This window comes from Rana temporaria, chromosome 1 (genome assembly GCF_905171775.1).
Source record: "Rana temporaria chromosome 1, aRanTem1.1, whole genome shotgun sequence".
In the NCBI taxonomy this organism is placed as follows: domain Eukaryota; kingdom Metazoa; phylum Chordata; class Amphibia; order Anura; family Ranidae; genus Rana; species Rana temporaria.
Window position 1 is genome coordinate 64,606,355 of NC_053489.1, and position 23,686 is coordinate 64,630,040.

The 23,686-nt window shown below is 43.8% G+C and overlaps 1 protein-coding gene across 2 annotated transcripts in view; it reads right to left on the reverse strand.

Moving 5' to 3' along the window:
- Positions 1-6,014: 6,014 nt before the first annotated feature.
- PRKAA1 (protein kinase AMP-activated catalytic subunit alpha 1) overlaps positions 6,015-23,686 on the reverse strand; it is a 52,923-nt gene continuing 35,251 nt past the window's right edge. The window contains exons 4-9 of one of the 2 annotated variants that reach the window (XM_040338773.1): positions 22,785-22,926; positions 21,127-21,214; positions 19,125-19,349; positions 15,042-15,531; positions 13,142-13,268; positions 6,015-8,624 (exon numbers count right to left, since the gene is read on the reverse strand). In XM_040338773.1, coding sequence (XP_040194707.1) covers positions 8,377-8,624; positions 13,142-13,268; positions 15,042-15,531; positions 19,125-19,349; positions 21,127-21,214; positions 22,785-22,926 — 1,320 coding nt within the window. In that variant the 3' untranslated portion in view covers positions 6,015-8,376. Of the gene's footprint in view, positions 8,625-13,141; positions 13,269-15,041; positions 15,532-19,124; positions 19,350-21,126; positions 21,215-22,784; positions 22,930-23,686 lie in introns of both variants that reach the window. The other variant, XM_040338762.1, reaches the window with a different exon arrangement.

The window sequence follows — 23,686 nt, forward strand, 5'->3', positions numbered from 1 at the left end:
TACAGCTGTTGCATTGGCCAACTACACAAGCAAGAGTAGCGAAAGAAAAATGGCCAGATTTGTTGTAGCCATTACATACAATGCAGATCATATTCTCTATGGTCAAGCCAACAACTCCTCACAGAGCACCAAAACTAACAATCAGTCCCTGGGCAGGCTGCAGCAACAAGAAAATAGAGGCATTTAATTTAGTGATTATATATATATATATATATATATATATATATATATAAACACTACAGCTTAAAGGGGTTGTAAAATGCATCAAGGTAAAAAAAAAAAAAAAAACATCTGACAGCACCGCCCCAGCCCCCGTTTTACTTACCTCACCATTCGAAAGTCCCGGGCGCGTGCTCTGTTCGGCTCCCAGCCTGGCCGTTGATTGGCTGGGCGGATTGATAGCAGCGTAGCCATTGGCTGGCGCTGCTGTCAATCACAGGCAATTGCGCGGCGGGGCCAAATGATACAGTCGGCGGCTATGGCTGCTGCTGTATCACGGGAGCGCACGCAAAAGCCTTTTACCATGCGAGCTCGCATGAAGGTAGAAAGCTTTTGCTAGGAGGAGCCGAGACATTCGCCGAGGGACCCCAGAAGACAGGATTCGGGGCCACTCTGTGCAAAACGAGCTACACAGTGGAAGCAAGTATAACATGTTTGTTATTTAAAAAAAAAAATTCTGCCTTTAGTGTTCCTTTAAATAAGCCAATTGGGAAATAGTAAAATGAAAGTGCCAAATAGACAATGTGCCCCCAAAAAAAAAAAAAAAAACCACAATTAGTGAAGTACAAAATATTGTTTCAAAATTGTCGCTTTTGATTTCTAGCAAAAAAAAAATAAAGAAAACTGAAAAAAATACCACCAAAATAAAAGCTCTATTTGTGGGGGGAAAAAAAGTTTAGTTTGTTATTTGTTTAGTGCAATTGTCAGTTAAAGCACCACATTTAGTTCAAGCCTAGCACTTGGCAATGCTCATTTCGACTTTTCACTGGCTATATGCATTATGAAATTTCACCAATTTATTGTGTTTTTGCACATTTAGTCTATACTAGCATTTTACTATCACCCAAATAAGCCTGTTTGCGCTGTGGTATTCCTATTTTCTCACATTTTTGATATGTCATGAACAGCAGCAGCAAGTTTACCACCAATTACTATATAGAACATGGGTGATTTACTATTTAGGAGGCATTTGGTGCCTCAGGGGGAGGCTGGTACAGGCAGAGTCCAGATAGCAATATAAAAATCTCAAGAGTGAATCTAAAAGATGAGTCCATACAGTCCAAGTGACAGTCCTCGACTCCGTGGTTACCAGCTCTAGAGGAGACTGAAGGAAAAAATGGAGAATAGAGCAGCGTCATCTAAGTGCAGCAATAGATTAACCATTTAGGCTAGGTTCACACCTATGCGAATTGAGTGCGGTTTAAACCGCATCTAATTCGCAGGACATTTCAAAATACATTGTTTTCAATGAGGCTGGTTCACATATGTGCGATGCATTCGCACTGCGTATTGCCTCCAAACCGCATGCGGTTTTTATGTCTTGCGGTGCGGCTCAGGTGCGAATTCAGTCCCATTATCTTCTATGGGTACGCATCTAATTCGCACATGTGTTCAGTTCTCTGCAGGAGTTTCTCTTATTCAGCTCAATACAATTCTCCCCCACTCTCCTCTCACCCGGAAGTTCTCCCAGGTCTCCAAATTCGCACCTGATCTGCAGCTAAACCGCAGTTGATCTGCAGAACACCCTCTAGAGAAATCTGCAACGACAACGCAGCTCAAAAAAGCAACGCACTAGTGTGATTCCGGCCTTAAGGTAAGACAAGCACCTCACAAAAAACTTTGTGAGGTGCTTATGTTTTACCTTAAATCAGTGGTCATCAACCCTGTCCTCAGGACCCACTAACAGGCCCCCAACAGGCCAGGTTTGCAAGATAACTGAAATCCATCACAGGTGATATCATTTGCTGCTCAGTGATTGCCGAATTCTAGTCTGCATCTCCCCAAGGTAATACATAAAATCTGGCCTGTTAGTGGGCCCTGAGCACAGGGTTGATGACCCCTGCCTTAAATGGTTAATGAAGCGCTTTGTGTAGACAAGGTCATGCACTATACACTGGGTGGTGCTGCAGAGGACACCAGTTGACACCCACTGGCAGTGGCCCAAATCCCCAGCGTACAACCTTGTTTACAAAGTGCTTCATTACCTTCTGGTGAGGTGATGTTTTACCTTAAATGGTTAAAAGGGGTTGTAAAGCTTCACGTTTATTCACCTTAATGCATCAAGATGATGAAACATCTTTCTCTCGGGCCACCCAGCCCCCTGATTTACTTACCTGAGCCACAAAACTCAGTGGGCGCAATCCAGCGATGGTTTCCCCAGCTTGAGGTGGCTCATCATTGGAGATTGACAGCAGCAAGAGCCAATGGCTGCACTGCTGTCAATCAAATCAATGACACAAGCTAACCCCCTTGGGAGAGTGGTTAGCTGTCGCAGGGAGGAGCCGAAACAGGCACTGCGGGACCCCAGAAGACGAGGTTTGGGGCCACTCTGCAAAACTACAGTGGAGGCAAGTATGGTAGGTTTGACACACAAACACACCTTTAACCTATTGCTGCACTTAGATGGTGCTGCACCATTCTCCCTGTGCAGCAGCAAGAACAGTTAATATTAATTTTGAGGTTTCAAACCAAAAGTTTACCTTTCTGACCAACTATTTCAGGCAACATCCATATTTAGAGAGCAACATTAAAAGTTGTCCCATTCCACAGCAAAATAAAAATTTTCTTCAAAAATAATGCACATTAAGGTCCGTACAAACCTGGGGGTTAGGAAAAGTATACGGGAGCCTGTGCATTGCACCAGCTAAGCCCCGACTGTGGCTGCACTGCAGACTTCAATGCAAAGGCATTATTTTAGCATTTATTACATCTTTGGAAAAGGCAGACAATGGCCTTTAAAGCGGGAGTTCACACAAAAATGAACTTTCTGCAGTTAGATCCAGTATACTGCTGACATCTGCAGTATGCTGGTCTTTTTTATTTTATTACTTATCGTTTTAGCAGTAATTCTTCTATCGCTCCGAGCGGGGATTACGTCCTGGTACAGGCGTTCCCGAAGACAAGCAAGTTGATTGACGGCCTTCGATAGCGCGTCACGGCTTCCGAAAACAGCCGAGGTGACACTTGGCCGTTTTTGGCGCCTGCCGTGTAGAGCTGACTGCGCAGGCGCCGTAAATTGCCGAGTGTCACTCGTGTGGATTTTCGGAAGCCGTGACGCGCTATCGAAGGCTGTCAATCAACTTGCTTGTCTTCGGGAACGCCTGTACCAGGACGTAATCCCCGCACGGAGCGATAGAAGAATTACTGCTAAAACGATAAGTACCAAAAAAAAAAAAAAGAAGACCAGCATACTGCAGATGTCAGCAGTATACTGGATCTAACAGCAGAAAGTTGATTTTTGGGTGAACTCCAGCTTTAAAGGGTCACTAAAGGAAAACCATTTTTTTGCTGAAATGACCGTTTACAGCAGTGGTTCTCAACCTGGGGGTCGGGACCCCCTCGGGGGTCAAATTATGATTTGCCAGGGGTCACCAAATCCTGGGCTGTTCCTGAAGCCTGCACCGCTCTCCCATCCTTTTTGTGCCTTGAGCCCACAGCCGCACATTCAGTTCACGGCATGGCTGGGGGGCAGAGACTAGAGGTCAGCTGACTGGTGAGGAATGTGAAATGGGAGGGGCTCCCGATTTCAGCATAGGTGTCACTGCTGCGAGACACCACAATGTCAGAGACAGTAAAGCTGGAGACAGTGAGTAACACTACCTGTGATTATAGTTGCCATTAAATATCCCCACTACAGTTCTCAGATCAGCAGATGACCTTGATCAAGAGCACCTAAGTTGGCTGATCAGAACTCCCCCCAGCATTGCCACTTAACCCCCCCCCCCAAGGAGTAAGAGAAGGAATACAAATAGAGAATACATGGAAGGGAGAGGAAAAGAGGGGGGAGGAACAAAAAAGGGAGAGAAAAAATAAGAGAGAACAAGAAAGATGGCTAGAGAGAGGGATGGGTAAAAAATAACATGAAATTAGGATAGAGCGAGATACAATGGAAAGAAAAGAGAACAAAGAGTGGTACATCCTAAAATGTACTATAAGTGGTTTTAATACTGTACGAGTGTAAGGGACGCAGGGAGCGCTAAATTTCCATGGGTTAAGGGCGCAAATTACTTGTCTTGCCTTGGGTGCTGACAACCCACGCTCAGAAAATAAATTTACTGTTGGGGGTCCCCACAACTTGGGAAATTTTATCAAGGGGTCACGGCACTAGCAAGGTTGATAACCACTGGTTTACAGGGTATAGAGACATAAAAGTTAACCAATTCCTTTTAAAAATGATAAAAAATAGATACAAAAATCAATCATATAATGTGCCTCTAGTTTCACTTTCGTTTTTAAACTGGTTTCATGTTTCTGTGAAGTAGAGAGACCCACAGAACAAAAAACAAACAAATCCAGGGCAGTGTTTTGTTTTTAAAATTAATCTGATTGGTTCCGAGGAGTTTTAGACACACAGCTTGGACCACAGTGAAAAACTGCCATGAGATTTTTCATAAGGAGCCAGACAACCAGGAAGTGTGGAGATCAGAGCAGAATTACAGCAACTTCAAAGCAAAAACGAACAATGAGGACATGAAACCAGGACTGCAGTAAGGTAAAGGAAGCTATTTAGCTAAAAAAATATTTTCCTTTAGTGATCCTTTAAGTTTAGAGTGGGAGGGTTACAAGTTTAAAGTGGTTGTAAATCCCGCTTGGTCATTTTTACCTACAGGCAAGCCTATAATAAAGGTTTGGCTGCATGCAAAGTGAATATCACTGGCACATGCGCTCTGAGGGTCCACCATACCTTTTTTTCCTGGAACTGAGGGCTCACGAGCGCAAGTGACATAGCGGCTCTGACCAATTAGACAGGAGGAATACGTCAGCCCTCAGCAGCGACTTTACAGCTCTGGAGATCATTCCAAGTGAGCATTTCAGAATGTGCTAGTATGCAATGCATACTAGCACATGCCATTGCCTTGAAGATTTTTTGAACATCTGGTTTACAACCGCTTTAAAGGTACCGGTACCATTTAAAAAAAGTTAATGGTTGATCTTTATACTTAGAGTGGAAAGAAATAAAGCAAAACTGGTTTCCTCCTGCCAATTAATCTTAAAAAAAAAAAAAAACACTCCTGCAAAACAAAGCTTTACAGGTGAACACTTTCTGTAAGGCCATGTACACAAAAGCTTGTAGTATACATCGCAAGCCACAAAAATCTTAAATTAAGCCATCTCAGTATAAAGCTAGCTATACTCTGGATACTGTCATCATGGCTACCAATGCATTGTCATTTACCAATACATGGCTCTTTGCATTAAAAAAAATGATTTACCAGGTTCTAAGTTGTAGTAAATGCTTATTTAAAATTTGCAGACCTTTTAATCATGGTCATGTTCTAGTAACAGCAAAAAAAATGTAAACACACAAGGCACAATATAATTTTTTTTTGCTCTGTGCGAAACATCTGCTGTCCCCTTTGAGACAAACATAGATAAGAGGTGCATCAGACAGTATGTTATATTTCGTGTCTCACGTTTCCATTCTCTGGTAATGGTAGAACATGCGTATTCGTACAAAACATTTTTACATGTGTTCCCACATTTTTCTACTGTAGGATAAAAGCCTGACTGGGTTGCACGTGGATACAAGCCCCCTGCTCATCCCTGTGCTCTTACATATCCTACCGATTAAATGACTTGCTCCAACAGGTAGCCGACACATGAACTAGAAATATTGAATGCAGTCATACCCTGCACATACAATCTAGAGTTTAAAGTTACACAGGCATTCGTTGATACGTTTTAAAATTAAACAAATACATTTTATTTAATAATAAAAAATAAAAAAAAAAAAAAAGCGCAAGTGAATGCCAGTTGAGCACTTTAAGGAAAAAAAGCCTGTTTTTTTTTTACCATTACCAAGAATAAAAATCAGTGTTTATTTATCCAGCCAGGTAACATTCTACATTTATCCAATGTTTAAAATCCATTTAACAAAAATGTTCAACTGTTATATATAAAAAGAAAACATGTTTATTACATTTGTACAAATTACCTTCCCTCATTAAACTCCAATTATATCTCCAGCATTATATAAACCAACCTAACCATAATTAAAAGGAATTTTCGGGGTCATTTTTAAACAGCTGGCAGTCTCGTTGCTCTTAATATAAAGTTGGTCTTGTGCAGTAAAGGGAGGGGACCCATTCCCTGCATATGCCAAGGGGAAGTAACCCAAGTCATGGTACATACTTAGGTTGGTATGAGCTGCCCCAAGTGAAAAAAAAAAAAAAAAAAAAAAAAGAAGTGGTTAGACAAGTGAGGAGTGAGATATATAAAAAAAAAAAAAAGTCTTACGTAATCTTCCTATAGCCTCAATTCCAGCCCAGTCATAAATCTACCCAAATCATAAATGACTGCAAGAGCTGCAATACCAAATTTCACCATTAGGTGGCTCTGGTGAACAAGTTTGAAAATGTGCTGTCCATATTCCATTCTAGCTTAGACTTACAATTAGGTTGTTCATGTCATTGCTTTTATGCATCTAGATTCCATTTCCTGTGCACACCATTAAAGAACCACTCCAGGATATTGTGGTCTGGATTTGGGCGAGCCAAATTAAAATCTCCTGCTCTGTACCACCCAAAATCAGTGATCTTCCTAGATCCAAATGGGGATTTGCCCAGTCATGTCGCTGCAGAGATCTAGAATAGAGTTCTTGTGATCAAGGAGCGGCCATGTTTGAATATACAGAGATTGGTGAGAATTTACTTTCTGGTGCCCTCACCGTGTGAAGTCTCCAGACCTTGATCTGTGCTGCCAACGGCATCCCTGTCCCATATAGGCAAGAAAGCGACAGACGGCATCACATGACTGGCAGGCAAGGCCAAGCCAACTGTACAAAGACCATGCTTCAACAAAAGGCAATACAAAACGCTTACAAATTCTACCTTAAAGAAGACACTATGGATGCAGTCATTCATTACCAACTTCAACTGCCTGGCTATCATGCCAACCCTTTTATGTCAATACCCTGAAACACTAAACATATGTAGATCAGGCATTCTACGGACCAGAATGCTGGCTCCCGATTGATACTGAAGCCAGGTTGTCAGTATAACAGCCAGGAAACTAGTATTTTAGTATATGGCAGGCATGAGGCCAAAACATACATCAAGTGGAAGTTCACCCTAAAATTACTCTGAACATTAAACAGCCATACAAGACATGCACCTTGATAAATGCCATAGCACCTTGACTTTCTGGTTGTCCCGCAATCAGCACTGGAAACTGTTGACCATTAAAACAATGCCAATGCAACCTATGGTGCTGCTCAGGCTACCTACATCTTGTGATTGAATGCCTGGAAACATTCTCCATTACCTGATGCTGCTGCACCTACAACCACAACTGTCACTGTCAGTTTGCCCTCAGATACCGTGCATATATACATCTGGTTTGGGAACTTTCCCATTTAGATAGCATGCAGAAACATCCCAGAGGAAAGGTGAGGAGATGTCCTTTCCCCCGAAACGCATTGGCTTTGACGTACTTATCAATACCTTATAACCCACCTCCAGATCTGCATTCTATAGGACACCGGGTGCTCCTTTCTTTTTCCCAAGTCCTGATGCTGTCAAACAGATAGCATGAGGTGGCTCAGTGACACCATGAATTGCATGGAGTCATTAACAGCTGGCAGTTTCCAAAACCAATTACTAGACAACCAGAGCAAACAAATCACACGGTGCTATGCATTTAACAAGGTATGTGCGTTATAAGGCTGTTAATTTCTGCAGAGCAATATTAAAAGATCCCTTTAAAAAAATTTAGGGTTTTCACACACTCTACCCCCCCCCCCACCCCCCCCATCAAGAGCAGAGACTGTCCAAAGCTGTTAAAATAAAACCCGAAAATCCCCTTTAAAGCAAAAATCATGAAAAAAAAACAATAAAAACAAGCGCATGTGGTGTCTCCGGAATGAGCGACACAGCCCAGTGTTCAATAAAATGTGCAATAAAAAGTCAAACCTTGGAAAAAAAATATATATACAAGATTTTATAGCTTTGTTGACATTTCTATATCTGTTAAAAACAAACACACAATAAGCTTTACGGTTTTTAGACCAAACGACTACGTCGGATCCATGTGCAAATTGCATTTGTGATGTTGCTTTCAGCTCTTTGTGTACTAGGACTGGATTAAGACTGGAAGCATTTTGGCTACAGGTTACTGCATGCTTATTGCTCGAAACGAGATCTGGTAAAAGGCCTCAGCCTATCGCGCTAGGATTTTGATTAAATTTGCACACATTTCAAAGAACTCTATAGTATGGCTTCCTGGTCGAGGGACCAGGTCAGTGTTGGAGGAGTCTGCAGATGAGGTCAGTGAAGAAGGGACAGAGCCATTGGATGATTTTGATGGGGCTTCGGCATCAGAGTCGCTTTTCTGAGGCGGGCGGTTACTGCCAACAGACCCTGACCGTCTTGGTGTGGTATTTTCAGATTTGACATCGTTAACCTCATCTGTGGGAAAAAAACAAACGAAAAGATCAGCTTGTTTGAGGCAAGCAGCCAAAGTAAATCTTGCCTATTCAGCGACAGGTCCTCTTGAAATCTCACCCTCTTTCCCACATTAACTTCTCTAGTTTGTCCAAGCCATGGTCATTTCTTTAAAGGGTTACTATAGGAAAAAAAAAAAAAAATTCTTCTTTAAAACATGTAATACTTACCTCCACTGTGCAGTTAGTTTTGCACAGAGTGGCCCCGTTCCACGTCTTCTGGGGTCCTCCCCGCAAGAACTCACCAGTCATGTGAGAGAACTTGCGGGCGCGCTCCCGTGATACAGCGAGCAGCCATAGTCGCTCGCTGTATCACTCGGCCACGCCCCTAGGCGCGTTGCGTCACTGGATGTGATTGACAGCAGCACCAGCCAATGGCTGCACTGCTCTCAATCCATCTGCTCTAGTCAATCAGCGGCCACAGGCTGAGCGGCGAAGAGGATCTCGGGACCGAGCGCGGGACATTTGAGGGGTCAGGTAAGTAAAACGGGGGCTCAGATGTTTTTTCACCTTAATGCTGAGATTGCATCAAGGTGAAAAAATGTTTCTTTACAACTCCTTTAAGGCAGTCATGCTCAACCAGGGTTCTGTGGAACCCTAGGACAGCGTTTGACTTTATTTCCAAAAAAAATAAAAAAATAAAATAAGTACAGTCTTGAGGCACCCCGTTCTAAAAAACGTATTCAGAGATTTTTACAAATTGGCTTTGCTGAATAAGCGAGTTTAAGGGTCAGGGTAGGAGCTGACCAGACATACTAGGGTAGGGCGTTCTGGAGGAGAGTATGGGAGGAGGCGACGAGGGAGCTATAAAGAAGGTCTTGAGCGGAGAGGACAATTTGGCAATATCTGCAGATAAGGTTGGTGAAAGCAGTGACCCGTCTTCAGCTTCTCACATAAATGGCCCCCAGCGGTGTTCTAAAGTCAGCCAAAGGAAAGTCCAGTGAGGAATATTCATACAAAATTAAACCACAACTGTTTATATTTCTACACTGCAAGGCAAACACAAGTTCATTCTTTGCATGTTGGGGACAAACCATTTCTATTCTAGTCAACGGGTCACATTTTACCCCCAGTACAGGTTCAATGTAGAGCCCCCTCCCATCCAGGGCCGGATTCTAGACAAGGCCAACAAGGCCAGGCCTCGGGGTGGCAGTGGGTGCAGGGGCAGCACTGCGGCTGAGAGGAGAGGACACTTTTACTTTCATATCGGGAGTTCCCCCTGTCATGCGGATGGTGAGAGGAGAAAAAACAGAGGGAAGAGGTGGTGAGATAGTTCTTGGCAGCAGCAACCCCCCCCTCCCGGTTCTCAATGCAATTGTCATTTTTCGGCAGCAGCACCCCCCAATGCTCAATGTCATTTTTGGCAGCATCACCCCTCCCCCCCCCCCCCCCGCTTCTCAGTGTCCTGCCGAAAAAGTCCCTTGGCGGATAATGTCCCCCCTGTACTGCGCAGGCGGCATTGAAGGACCTGGCCTTGGGGCGGCAAAGGGAGTAAATCTTCCTCTCCACCCATCACTATACACACACACACACACACACACACACGCAGAGTATTGTCCACACATTACTCATGTGTACATGTCTCTCCCCCCCTCCCCTCAAGTCCTCACGGTCTGGAGGTGCAGCACTCACTGCCCTGCAAGAATCCTCTCCTGCTGTGGCAATTCATAGGCATGCTGTTATGGCTCCAGTGACAGGGTGTAGGTCTGGAAGGTTTCCAGATGCAGAGAATGGAATGCCAACATTGCTCAGTTTCTTCTAGAATGACAGCTTTGTTGCCCTGGTAACAACACAGATTATGGGTCTGATAAGACCGCTACGATTCAGTGTCAAATCATTTGAACTCCAAACCTTATATATTAAACAAAGTGTGCATTGTAAGCAAACATGTTTGTACATGTTCAAGTGTTTCATTCAAAGCATTCCATATCAAGTGTCTTTGCTTCCATATTGCTGCCTGCCCTGAAGTCACATTAAAAAGCCTTGTTCCCTTTATGATCATGCCAGTTGTATTAACCCCAAAAGCAAACATACTGGAGCTTACCAGCTCTTAGACGTGATGGCTGCATTTGTTTAAGTGGGGTACACACAAAAAAATAAGTTTAAGTTGCTGCTGTCACTGTCCCTACTGAAGGGCAGCAGATTGTAAATAGGTAAATAAACAGTGCCTGCTCCACCTAAAGGTATATACTAGAGCTCAATGTAATACTCCATAACTGACATACCTTACCTATATCATAAAATACCTATATTTTTTTAGATGTGACAAATTAATACTACAACAGTGAATGTAAACATGATAGTTGTAGAGTCCAATGTAAAACACAAAATCTCCCATCAAGTCAGGCTGCAGCCATTTTAAAGTCGAGGTTCACCCTAAAAAAAAAAAAAAAAAAAACAATACATTGAGGAGACTGATTACACTGCGGGTATGCCGTTTTTTTTCCCTGTACATACCTAGTTATCGCCGTTTCATCCCTCGGCTTCCGGGTATGATTCTTGCGGGTCTGGGCGTTGCTAGTTGATTGACGTTCCTCCGACCGAAGTCGAATGTCGCTGCGCAGGCGCCGCATAGACCTGACTCTATACGGCGCCTGCGCAATGACGTTCGGCTTTTGTCGGAAAATCGTGACGCGCAGTATGCGCCGGTCGGAGGAAAGTCAATCAACTAGGAACGCCCAGTCCAGCAAGAATCATACCTGGAAGCCGAGGAATGAAACGGCGATAACGAGGTATGTACGGAAAAAAACCCCCAAAAAAACAGCATACCCGCAGTGTAATCAGTTTTCTCAATGTATTGTTAGAATTTTTTTAGGGTGAACCTCCACTTTAATTGGGCAGCTGAAGCTTGAACATGAAACATCCCCAAACACCACCATCCACCCGAATCACAGGTTCTTCTCAGCAGCATTGATTTTATACAAAATGTTATATGACTGACCACTATGATAGCGATCAGGCAAGTTTCGGGCACAGATCCTGGTGGTCTCAGTGAGATGCCGGTCTGCGCTGGGAGCGTGTGGTGTCAGCACAAAGACAGATATGCAAGGGGAGCCGTCCCATTAGGGCTGCATATTTGAGTACACTTGGCACCAAGGGGTTAATAAATGCACCCTTTTCACCAAAATGTGGTTCAAATTTCTACAAAAAGGTGGACCATGCCTTTAGGTCGAGAGAGATAATGGGGTGATGTGGTGCACTGTATTACATGCAGCTCACTTCACATTGGTCATGTTCTTTATCAGTTTCAGCTTTAACATGGATTCTGGGTTATTTAGGAATCGGATTACTTATGAAGCAACAACCCTAAATCATTTCCAGCATTTTAAACCTGGTCTTGTTTGGCTCTAGCTTGTGTGTAGCTATTCTGCCATCACTCCCTCTAAACTCTTAATGCAAAAGTAGGCTATGGGTCCTGGGAGAGGATGGCACTACTCCAATAGATTTAGTATCCTCTTCGATACAATAACCCTGAAGCTTTGCAGCAGGCCCCTTATAGCGGTTGTAAAGAGAGTCATCTTATGCATTCAAGGGGTTGTAAAGGTACAATTTCTTTCCCCCCCAAATAGCTCTTTTTACCTTAGTGCAGTCCTCCTTCACTTACCTCATCCTTCAATTTTGCTTTTAAATGTCCTTATTTCTTCTGAGAAATCCTCAATTCCGGTTCTTCTGTCTAGCTCCACACAGTAATGCAAGACTTTTTCCCCTGGTGTGGAGTGTCATGCTCGCCCCCTCCATTGGACTACGAGAGTCAGGACGCCCACTAACACAGCTCCTTTCTCTATCTGCAACGTAGAGAGTGTCCCGACTCTCCTGTGGTCCAAGGGAGGGGGCAAGCACAACACACCAGGGAGAAAGCCTTGCATTACTGTGTGGTGTTAGTGACAGGACGTGAGGATTTCTCAGGACATTTAAAAGCAAAAATCGAAGGATGAGGCAAGTGAAAGGAGGACTGCACCAAGGTAAAGGAAGCAATAAAAAAAAAAAAAAAAAAAATTCACTTTAAAGCGGTTGTAAATCCATTGATGTAACACTTAAAAAAACTGTTAACATTCCCGGCATGCCGGGAATGCTAACTGCACATTGGTTGTGCTCTCAACCAAACTGTCAAACCATCCAATGGCTGGTGTCATAACTGATCACATGTGCAGCTTCATGGCAGTTGAAGATTGAACAAAGGCCAAGATGGCAGCTTCCTTGGCTGAAAAAGATAGGAGGGTTTACAACCGCTTTAAGTATCCACATCCTACCTGAACAGTACTGTGTCTTTCCAGCTTCCTCCCCCCACAGCCCTTAAAAGCCTAAACCTTTGTTTATGGGGCACATCTGCACATGCCTCTTTAATACCCAAAATACAGCAGTGCCTGAGTAACCTGGGATGTCAAAATAAAAAATTGCTTTTAGGTTAATACTTTATATTACAAGAATTTAAGAAGGTAAACCGTAAAGACTCTGCATGGTACAGTAAGTAGTATTACATACCATCTATGCTGCGAAAGTCCAGCAGGTATGTTCGGCTGTCCACTTGGTATAGCTGCAGGCTCATTTTTGTGTACATACTGGTCACTGGATTTTTTCTCCGAACACGGAGGTAGTATGGATTCACAATCTGCAGATTTGAAGAAGAAACCTTGATAAATGCAGCATGGGGTATACATGTTCTCACACCGACATTGCTTACAGTTCTGTAGGAGGATGTTAAAAAGGCAACTCCAGCTAAACAGGTAAAAGTCTAAAACTATGATCAAATGATAACACATGGTTGTGTTATGTTTGCATTAGATGTGTGGCTAAATGCAGCCATTTCAAAAGTCAAGTGTCACATACTTCCAGGCAAGTGACTTGGTAGGTGAAGCCTAGACTGCACATAAACAAGGTCATCGGTGCAGTATGGCTTTTACCCCAAAACATTCAATGCATTAGGCTAAAACCTGGGTGCAGCCCCCCCTTATTACTTACCTGAGCCCCATCTAGTTCCAGCAGTGTGCATGAGAGCAGCGACTTTCCCGAGTCTCTCCTCATTGGCTCCTGCTGCTGTCAATCACAGCCAGCAAGCCAAAGAGCGAAGGGCAGGGCCATGCTCTACCCTCACCTTCCATGTCTTGCTGGGGCATAAAAGAAGCTATTGGCTCCCAGTGCCATCAAAGGCAGCGACGAGGGAACGGGGCCGGTTTCTGCTGTCAATGGACAGCAGCGGGGCTCTGGAACAGCTTTCCCATGAGGGGCACTGGATAGAGGGGCCAGAAGTGCCAGCAGCGGACCCAAGAAGAGGTTTAAAGCCTCTGAAATAGAATTGGTAAAAAAATTTAACTATTTTGTCTATTTACCTTTACAATTGCTTTACCTACCCCATTCATTTGTCATGCTGCTCAGCTTATTGGGGTTTGGATGTGGGCTGGCCAATCACCTCGCCTGCTGGGAGGAGAAGTTCTGGCAATCTGAAATAGCCATAGGATATATGGACTAGCTTGCTCTAATGGCTGTGTCTAGGGTAGAATTTCCACCATCTGCATATCAGCCCAATAAACATTCACTCACTGCATTGCTGCCACGAGCAGGAACCCATTTAACTGTATGGTCAGTGTCCAAAGGAAATTCTTAACCAGGACAAACAATTTGAAATGCACATGTAGCTTAAAAAGCATATTAGGAGGGAATTGCTTAGGCTGCATTCACACCTAGGCGTAGGCAATAGCGGCGTTTTCCGGCATTTTTTCCTGGCGTTTTGTCTCGCGTATTCATGCTAATATGCGCGTTTGCATACAGCGTTGTCCGACGTTTTTGTACTTTGACGTTTTTTTTTTAGCCAATAGGAAAAACTATCATCTTTTCATCACTTGTTGCTATGTTGGTAGATTTTTTTCATCTTCTGCATGGGCGACAAGTTCTATTGACGAAACGCCCGTAGCAAACGCCCGTTGTCGCGCAAGTCGCTTGAATCGAGCGTTTCCATTACTTTCTATGGGAAATGGAAACGCTCAAATACGTGCATATCGCGCGACAAAAAAAGGGTCCGGCACTTTTATTGACTACATGCGATGCGCGTCAGGCGCATCAGCGTTCAGATGTGAACCATGCCCATAGCCTTACATGTATTTTGGTCCCTCTGGCGTTTGTGCGCGTCGCGCTACAGGCGACAAAACGCCAAGGTGTGAATGGGCTCTAAATCTTTCTGCAAGATTTTGCATTTTATTAGCATTGACAATCCCTCAGAGGGGGATCAAACTTTACATACATAATGTACAGCCTTTCATATTGGACAACCTCAGCCCCCTGCCAAATCTGCAGCCAAGTCTAAAGCAAACTACAAAATGTTCAGGAGGTTTATATTTACAATTTTAACCATTCAAAAACGGCATTAAAAAAAAAAGGCCACCCTTACCTTCCACTCATAGCCCAGCTGCTTCATGGCTCTGCATACTTCCGCCATGATGTCATTTGGTCGGCTTTGACTTCTAATCCCTAGGTGCCATTTTGCTCTTCTTACCCCAACCTGGTGCTTAGATTTTTGTGGGTTCAGCTCATCAAGCGTGTGTCTCTGGCGGGGGGACTCTGCAATTAAGAAGGGCACCCTCTCTGGATGGGGCCGGGGTACATGAGGCTCCTCCACAAATGAATCGGGCGGGCTTGTAGCCAAATAGAAATCTTTGGCCTCGTTCATAATGCGTCGGTTGTCTATGATCAGGTGATACGCTACAGCCAATGGGTCCTGGTGATTGTGGCTGTACAAGCAGCTGAGCACCTCCTCTTCCGTACACTCGCACTTCTCACACACTTCCTTTAAGGCTTCGTCATCGATCATGTTTGAACTGTAAGCTTGGTCCTCTGGGAACAGATACTTCGGGAGGTCTTGTTTGAACCATTCATGATCCCTGGATTAAAAGTAAAAATAATAATAATGATGAACAGCCACTTCAATTCTAGTTTAAAGTAAAAGGTCTTCAAGGAACACAAGAGTGTCCAAGTTATTGTGGTATTATTTATGAAGTTCTGAAATAGATAAATCATGTACAGGGGACCAGCATTTCCCCACTTTGGAAAACATGAAATGGTTAAAACACTTGGTGATCTAGCCAGTAATGTAGGCCATACATGGGTCAAAAATCAAACCAATTCGTCAATCAAAATTGTGTTTTGTAATTCAATGGTGCCACCCTTGATTTTGAAATTGGGACAACCCTTCAAATTTAACTCATGTTGCTCTAAAAAAAAAAAAAAAAAAAAAAAAAGTGGGCAACAATCTTTTCTACCCAGGTCACATATTATGCGCATTTTTCGTTAACATTTCTCGGACACTTCTCCCATCGTAGAAATAGAAATGAACTCCAATGTCCGCACATAAACAAAAAAAAAAAAATTTGAATCTGCCGTTACTGCGGCCCCACTAATGGTTGAAAATTTAAAGATGTGATTTTCAAACAAAAAAAAATAGGTTGGAATATGACACATGTATGGGCAGCCCAAGTTTGGATTGCGACAGAACAAGCTTGTCTGCAGATGCAACAAACCATCTACCACCGAGTTAAGCGTCAATTGCTAGTGTAACTAAACCTAGTACATCCAACACTGCTCTCCCAGATTAATGCTGCCGCTTCTATTGCTTTTTCATAGTGGGGGACATACAGGTACTGGTCAGATGGGTGAAGAACAGGAGGGAAGAGAGGGGGAAAAAAAAAAAAAAAAAAAAAAAAAAAAAAACAGCATTAACCACTTAAGGACCGGACCAATATGCTGCTACATGACCCAAGGGGTTTTTACAATTCGGCACTGCGTCGCTTTTACAGACAATTGCGCGGTCGTGCGACGTGGCTCCCAAACAACATTGGCGTCCTTTTTTCCCCCACAAATAGAGCTTTCTTTTGGTGGTATTTGATCACCTCTGCGGTTTTTATTTTTTCGCTATAAACAAAAATAGAGTGACAATTTTGAAAAAAAATTCAATATTTTTTACTTTGCTATAATAAACATCCCCCAAAAACCTATATAAAACATTTTTTTTTCTCCTCAGTTTAGGCCGATACGTATTCTTCCACCTATTTTTTTTTTTTTTTACCAAAATCGCAATAGGCGTTTATCGATTGGTTTGCGCAAAAATTTATAGCGTTTACAAAATAGGGGATAGTTTTATTGCATTTTTATTAATTTTTTTTTTACTACTAATGGCGGCGATCAGCGATTTTTTTCGTGACTGCGACATTATGGCAGACACTTCGGACAATTTTGACACATTTTTGGGACCATTGTCATTTTCACAGCAAAATGCATTTTAATTGCATTGTTTATTGTGAAAATGACAGTTGCAGTTTGGCAGTTAACCACAGGGGGCGCTGTAGGATTTAGTGTTCACCTAGTGTGTGTTTACAACTGTAGGGGGGTGTGGCTGTAGGAATGACGTCATCGATCGAGTCTCCCTATATAAGGGATCACTGGATCGATGCGCCGCCACAGTGAAGCACGGGGAAGCCGTGTTTACATACGGCTCTGCCCGTTCTTCAGCTCCGGGGAGCGATTGCGACGGAGCAACTAGAAACAAATAGCCGCGCCGTCGTCCCGGATCGCTCCCCGAGGGAATCCGACAACCGCATGTAGCGGGGGGGGTCCCGATCGGACCCCCGACCCGCGGAAAGGCAGGGACGTACAGGTACGCCAATGTGCCTGTACGTGCCATTCTGCCGACGTATATCTACATGCGGCGGTCGGGAATCGGTTAAAGAAAACAAATGCACCCACATCCAATGACTGGTAAGCTGTTGCAATACATTTCTGGTTTTGGGGTTAATACCACAATAAAGTGGTTCTAAAGGCTGAAGTTTACCTTCATGCATGAAGGTAAAAAAATGTGTGCAGGAGCCACCCCCTCCCAATACTTGAGCTCCTGTCGATCCAGCGATGCGCACAAGCACATCAGTCAGTGAGCCGAGCTTAGCATGCCTGCTTGGGTGCCCCCATTGCAAGTGGCTTGCTCTGGGGGGGGCACTCGGTGGAGCCAGGAGTTCCGGTGTTCGACGAGAAACATCCGCCACTGTGCAGCGCTTGGAGACACTGAAAGCCTCGGGGGGGGGGGGGGGGGGGGGGGGGGGGGAATTTACGTTCAGCTGTAGACAGCGCCTGCGCATAATAGCCAACATTGTGTCACATGCTCCTGATGCTCGTGCAAGTCTGCAAGGGGTGGATTACTTTATGATGGGCACATACCTACAGAAGAGGGCGTATTTTGTAATGATGGGCAGTGCAGTCAAGATCGTTTAGCTAGCAAGCAATAACACTGCCCATCATAAAATATGCCCTTCTGTATGTAGGCATCCGCCCCTCACACGTGCCCATCAAGAAAGGCGCCCCCTTGTAAACTTTGTGGTACAATGTCGGCTATTGTGCGCACGCGCCGTCTACAGCTGATCATAGATTCCGATGTTTGGTGGCATTTGACAGGACACCGGCAGAGGACTGAGAAGAAGATCAGGGCTGCTCAGAGAAGGTATGTCATGTTTAAGTTTTTTTTTTTGGATAGAAAATTAGTGATATTAAAGGTACACACAATTACAATATTGCAGAACTATAAACCAATGGCATCCATGTAAGAGCATTTATGAAGAAATTAGTACACACACACTTGGTTATAAACAACTAGAATTTTATAGTAGTACCATTTGTACCTTTAGAGTCCCAGTGTCTTATTAACGTCCCACCACTTGTCAAGTAAGGGATAGTATTCACATCAAAGCAATTTTAATTATGCAACAATGTTTATTCCAAGCTGACCACAGCACGTAAAGTACGGTCATCTTTATGGCACACTTTAAAAACTACCATGATTTGGACATGATTTAGTGCAATGCTGCCCTCCCAATATATCAAAGCACAGCAGACTTGCCATCAGAGTTTATTCTGCAGTGCACACATTCTTTGTCTGGACTCTGCTCCCTTATCCAGGCAGAGACAACCTGTCAGATCAGGAATTATATGAACTTGGGTGACTGGGTGCTCCAACAACTGATGGCACCATCAGTTTACATTTGTCACTAGCGCTTTATTTGAAGATTAATCCACTTTTACTTGCGTGCATCAAAGTCAACAGCACAACACTTGTTTTGGGCCCAGCTGGCAACAAATATATCTTCTCTATTGGGTCTGTCCGGGGAGAATTGTGGGACATCTGAAAGTCAAATGATCTGTATGGACTGTGTGAAGAGGTGGAAAAGTTTTGATGTACACACACGGTTACCCTTTAAATAAAGCGCTTAAAGCAGAAGTTCTATTTTTAAGTGGAACTCCGCTTTAAGTACACAGGATGTCAAGATTCTCTGCAGCACCCACCAATAAATCTTCCTTTACAGGAAAAGATTGCATGCCAATTGTAGGCCTCCGACAGGGTGGCTTTAAAGTAGCCATAGAAAATGTATACAAGCAGAAATTTGATAAAGCACACAAACAAGCAGCATTAGTTGGCATTTACTGGCAAGCTCACCTGATGTCCTTTATGGTAGCCCTTTTCATAGGATCCACTTGAAGCATGTGCTTGAGAATGCTGATCACAGGGGGGTTCAGATACTGAGGAGTGTAGAAGATGCCATCACAGATCTTCTTGAACAAGGTTGGCACATGGTCATCATCAAATGGAAGAGTCCCACATAGCAAGGCATAGAGAATGACACCACTGCTCCATATGTCTACTTCTGGGCCAGCGTAGAGCCTGGAGAGAGCAAACAGTAGGCTTACAGCAATGTTGGGGGGGGGGGGGGGGGGGGGGGGGGGGGGGGGGGGGGGGGGGTTGTAGAGCATTTACTAATAAAATGTTATAGCTCGCCTTACAGAATCACACTTGAACTAGTGAATCCTTTAGCTCTGGTCAGCAAGAAGGCATAAGGTATAAAAAGGTGCTCACAGAGGTACACATTTAGGTCTATGTGATCATTGTGCTCAGGAAGGCTGGGTTGTGGTTTGGCACTATGTGGTCAATGTCTCATCTCAGATGTTAGGTGGCGTTATTGCAAAAGCTACCCTACACCAAGAAATCTATAATTCTCTACAGTTAAAATGGTGTTCCGCCCCAAAAATGTAAAAGCCAGCAGCTACAGATACTGTAGTACACTTACCTGTCCAGAGTCAAGCGATGTCAGCACCCACAGCTGAGGTTTGTCGGGTGCTGCCATTGCGGCTAAGGGAATCCTACTGTGCATGCACAAGGCCCGCTCCTCCCCTACTGGCCTGGCGGCTGGGAGAGGAATAAGGAGCCCTGCAGTGACGTCACGGCTGCGGCAAGGACTCCCGGTAGTGGTAAAGGATACCTGTCAAATACAGGTAACCTGTCCCCCCTCCCCCTGAAAAGGTGCCAATTGTAGGGGGGGGGCTGTAATTCAGATGAACGGAAGTTACACTTTTGGGTGGAACTTGGCTTTAAGCTAGACAAGGAAAAATTTTTCATGGTTGCAGGAGAGAAAGATTTCTCGATTCCCCTGGAGCTTTGGTGTTCTCCCACCAGGGGGGGGGGGGGGAACGGGACAACTTGATTATTACTGGCAGCTATAATAGCAGTTAGTGATAATTGCATGTAAAAGCCAAAAGGCTGGTTGGATCCAAGTAGATCAAGCCAGAATGTAAACATGTCAACGCACAATTCAAATCTAAGCCTGTCCTTGCTGCTGTATGTGGCCGAGACTCAGTCTATGGCCGGCTTTAAAAACTGAACTTTAACCCCTTCCCATACAGCCTATTGCCAAATGACAGCTGGGCAGGAGAATGACATGGGTGATCAAATACCACCAACAAAAAAAAAAGCTATTTATGTGGGAAGAAAAAAAAAAAAAAAAAAAAAAAAATAATTAAAAATTCATATGGGTACAGTCCTTTATGACTGAGCAATCGAAGTGTGACAGCACTGAAAGCTTAAAAGTGGCCTGGGCATGAAAAGGGGTGAAAGTGCCCGGTATTGAAGCCGTTAGTTAAAATGTGGGAATAGGTAGGTTTTTAATCCAGGAGAGACATACCATGTCTAGCTGGGCATCCGTTAGAGACATTGCTTTTACCAGACAGGAAGAGATGGGACAATATGAAATACACATACAGGGGTAAGCCTCCCCTTACTCTTCCGGTGTGTGTGGTGGGGTAGAAAAAAAAAAAAAGTGTTGGTTAGATTTCTGCTCTGTAGGTGAAATCTCTCCAACAGGGCCCAAAAAGCATTAACCACACAGGTAAATCAAGAAAAGAGGTTTCCTTTGCAAGTGTAGATCAACCTCAGCCAGCCATTCAAAACTGTGCATATTTCTACAACACAGCCATGCAGGTAATAAAGTCACTACGACGCCGTTTCACCCAAAGATGTGTACCTGCCAATTGTCAGGTACCCAGCTTCACTGGCCTTCTCTTCTGCAGCCAGTCATGAATGGGTACGTTTGCCCACTTGCCTTACTCTATATAAAGATGTTGCATGCTTTTAATAACCCATTTTAGTGAATATAAAAAACACATACCTTCCAGAAATTACTTCCGGCGCAGCATAATTGGGAGACCCACAGCTCGTCCTTAAAAATTCTCCATCGGCCATCATGTTGGAAAGGCCTGTAAAACATTGAAAAAAAAATCCTGGTTTAGAGCGCCAAATTTTTCCAGTAATAAATGTGAAGAGTAATAGAAATGTTCAGACAAATTTCCTTTGGGGTTTCCCCCCCCATATATCCCATTGCAGTCTCCTTAAAGACCATCTAAGAAAGAACAAAATTGTAATGTTGCAACTTCAGTCCTTCAAAGCGGTAAACATCCCTTGTAATAGAAAAAAGCATGACAGGTACTCAAAAAGACCTCAGATCTCATATTTAGAAAAAAAAAAAAAAAAAAAAAAAAAGCGTTGTTTGATAAAACAAAAAGTGCATTTAAAACGTATGAGCGGAAGTGAAGCCCTGCCGTGGTATCTTCCCCTCACTCGTTTCCATAACCAGCAAGGAAGAGGACCCAATCGCCTCCGGCACCGATTACTCCGGTAAGTGACGCCTCTCCCGCCGCCAACGATGATCTCGCTGCAGAGACCACCACTATAATTACAGCTAATACAGACGACAGTCATGTCCTGTATCAGGATAGTTCTGAGCAAATACATTTAATGAAAAGATTTAAAAGATTAAATAAAAAAAAAATAAGTTTAAGGTTGTTACCCTGGGTCTTGAAAGGGTTAGTATTAAATAACTAGAAAAAAAAAAAAAACACTACAAAAGAGCAAGACAATTTAGACCGAGGTGCTTTGCAGGCACTACAAAGCTAAAAAATAGCGCTGGAAAAACTCTGAAAGATCTGCTGCCGTCTCTCCAATGTGAATGCCCCAAGGGCTTTCACACTGGAGTGGTGCGCGCTAGCAGGACGGTAAAAAAAAAAGTCCGGCTAGCTGCATCTTTGGAGCAGAGAGTATACCGCTCCTGTCCATTGAAATGAATGGGCACAGCAGCTATACTGCCGGCGGTTTCAACCCTTTTTCAGCCGCTAGCAGAGGTAAAGAGCGCCCAGCTAGCGGCCGAATAGCACCATGAAATTGACGGTAAAGCGTTGCTAAAAATAGCAGCGTTTCCACGCCAACGCACACCGACTGTGAAAGGGGCCTTATTGTCACAGTAGGTAGGCAAGCAGCCACAGGAACTACAAGAGATGGAAAAAAAGAAAGGTTTTGGGCGGTTTGAAACTTTAAAGGCATATTCCCTTTTTGGAAAAAAACAAAGACAAATAAAAAATAAAATAAAAAAATATGAGCATGCACAGGAGTTCATCATTGCTGAATTTGTATAGTGAGCCGTGTGTGCAGCTCGCTGTACAAGGGCAGACAGGCAAGTAGCTTTAATGCAGGAGAAAAAGTCTGCCAAATTATATAGCCTAAAGTTCCACTTTAAGCAAATGTTAACTTTCATAACATAACCCTTAAATTGCATTTCTTGCTGGCATGTACTAAAGTATAAAAGTGGAGAGGAATGAAGCAGTTTGTTTCTTCATGCAACACATTTTGTCCTTGAGCGCCAGTTTTAGCAACCATGGCAGATTGCAGTTCTAGCAATCAGTTCCAAATTGGTTGGTTAGAACACAAAGGGTTTAATTTCTTATGTGGAGTGAAGGCCAAGATAAGCCAGGCATGTCACATGCCAATACTTACCAAAATCAGCAATCTTCGCATTCATATGAGCATCTAGAAGAACGTTCTCTGGTTTCAGGTCTCTGTGCACCACCATGTGCCTGTGACAGTAATCAACCCCGGAGAGAATCTGCTGGAACAGCCGCCGAGATTCCTTCTCATCCAACTGAGGAGAAAAAAAAATAAGTGACAATAGGAAGTTGAGCAGAAGCTGTTCCCTGAGAATCTGTCAGAAATGGGCATTTCAAAGAGCCTAGATCTCCACGTTTTAATAGTCTAGTCCAACAAGGAACTTCTTGTCCTAAAAACAGAAAACACTTTAAGTGATCAACCAAAAGAACAAAAAAAAAAAAAAAATTGCCTGGTGAATCTTCCAGAAGCCCAGTGCTGCTTCAGTGTACTCTGCAGTTCTTTAACCACTTAACGCCCGCCGCACGACTATATACGTCCGCAAAATGGCACGGACAGGCAGATGGGCATATATATATATATATATATATATATATATATATATATATATATATATATATATATATATATATATATACACACACACACACACACACACACATACACACACACACACACACACACACACACACACACACACGTCCCTGCCTTCTGGCGGGTCGGGGGTCCGATCGGGACCCCCCCGCTGCGTGCGGCTTACCTCGGGGAGCGATCCGGGACGACGGCGCGGCTATTCGTTTATAGCTGCTCCGTCGCGATCGCTCCCTGGAGCTGAAGAACAGGGAGAGCCGTATGTAAACACGGCTTCCCCGTGCTTCACTGTGGCGGCTGCATCGATCGAGTCTCCCTATAAAAGGGATCACTCGATCGATGACATCAGTCCTACAGCCACACCCCTACAGTTGTAAACACACACTAGGTGAACCCCAACTCCTACAGCGCCCCCTGTGGTT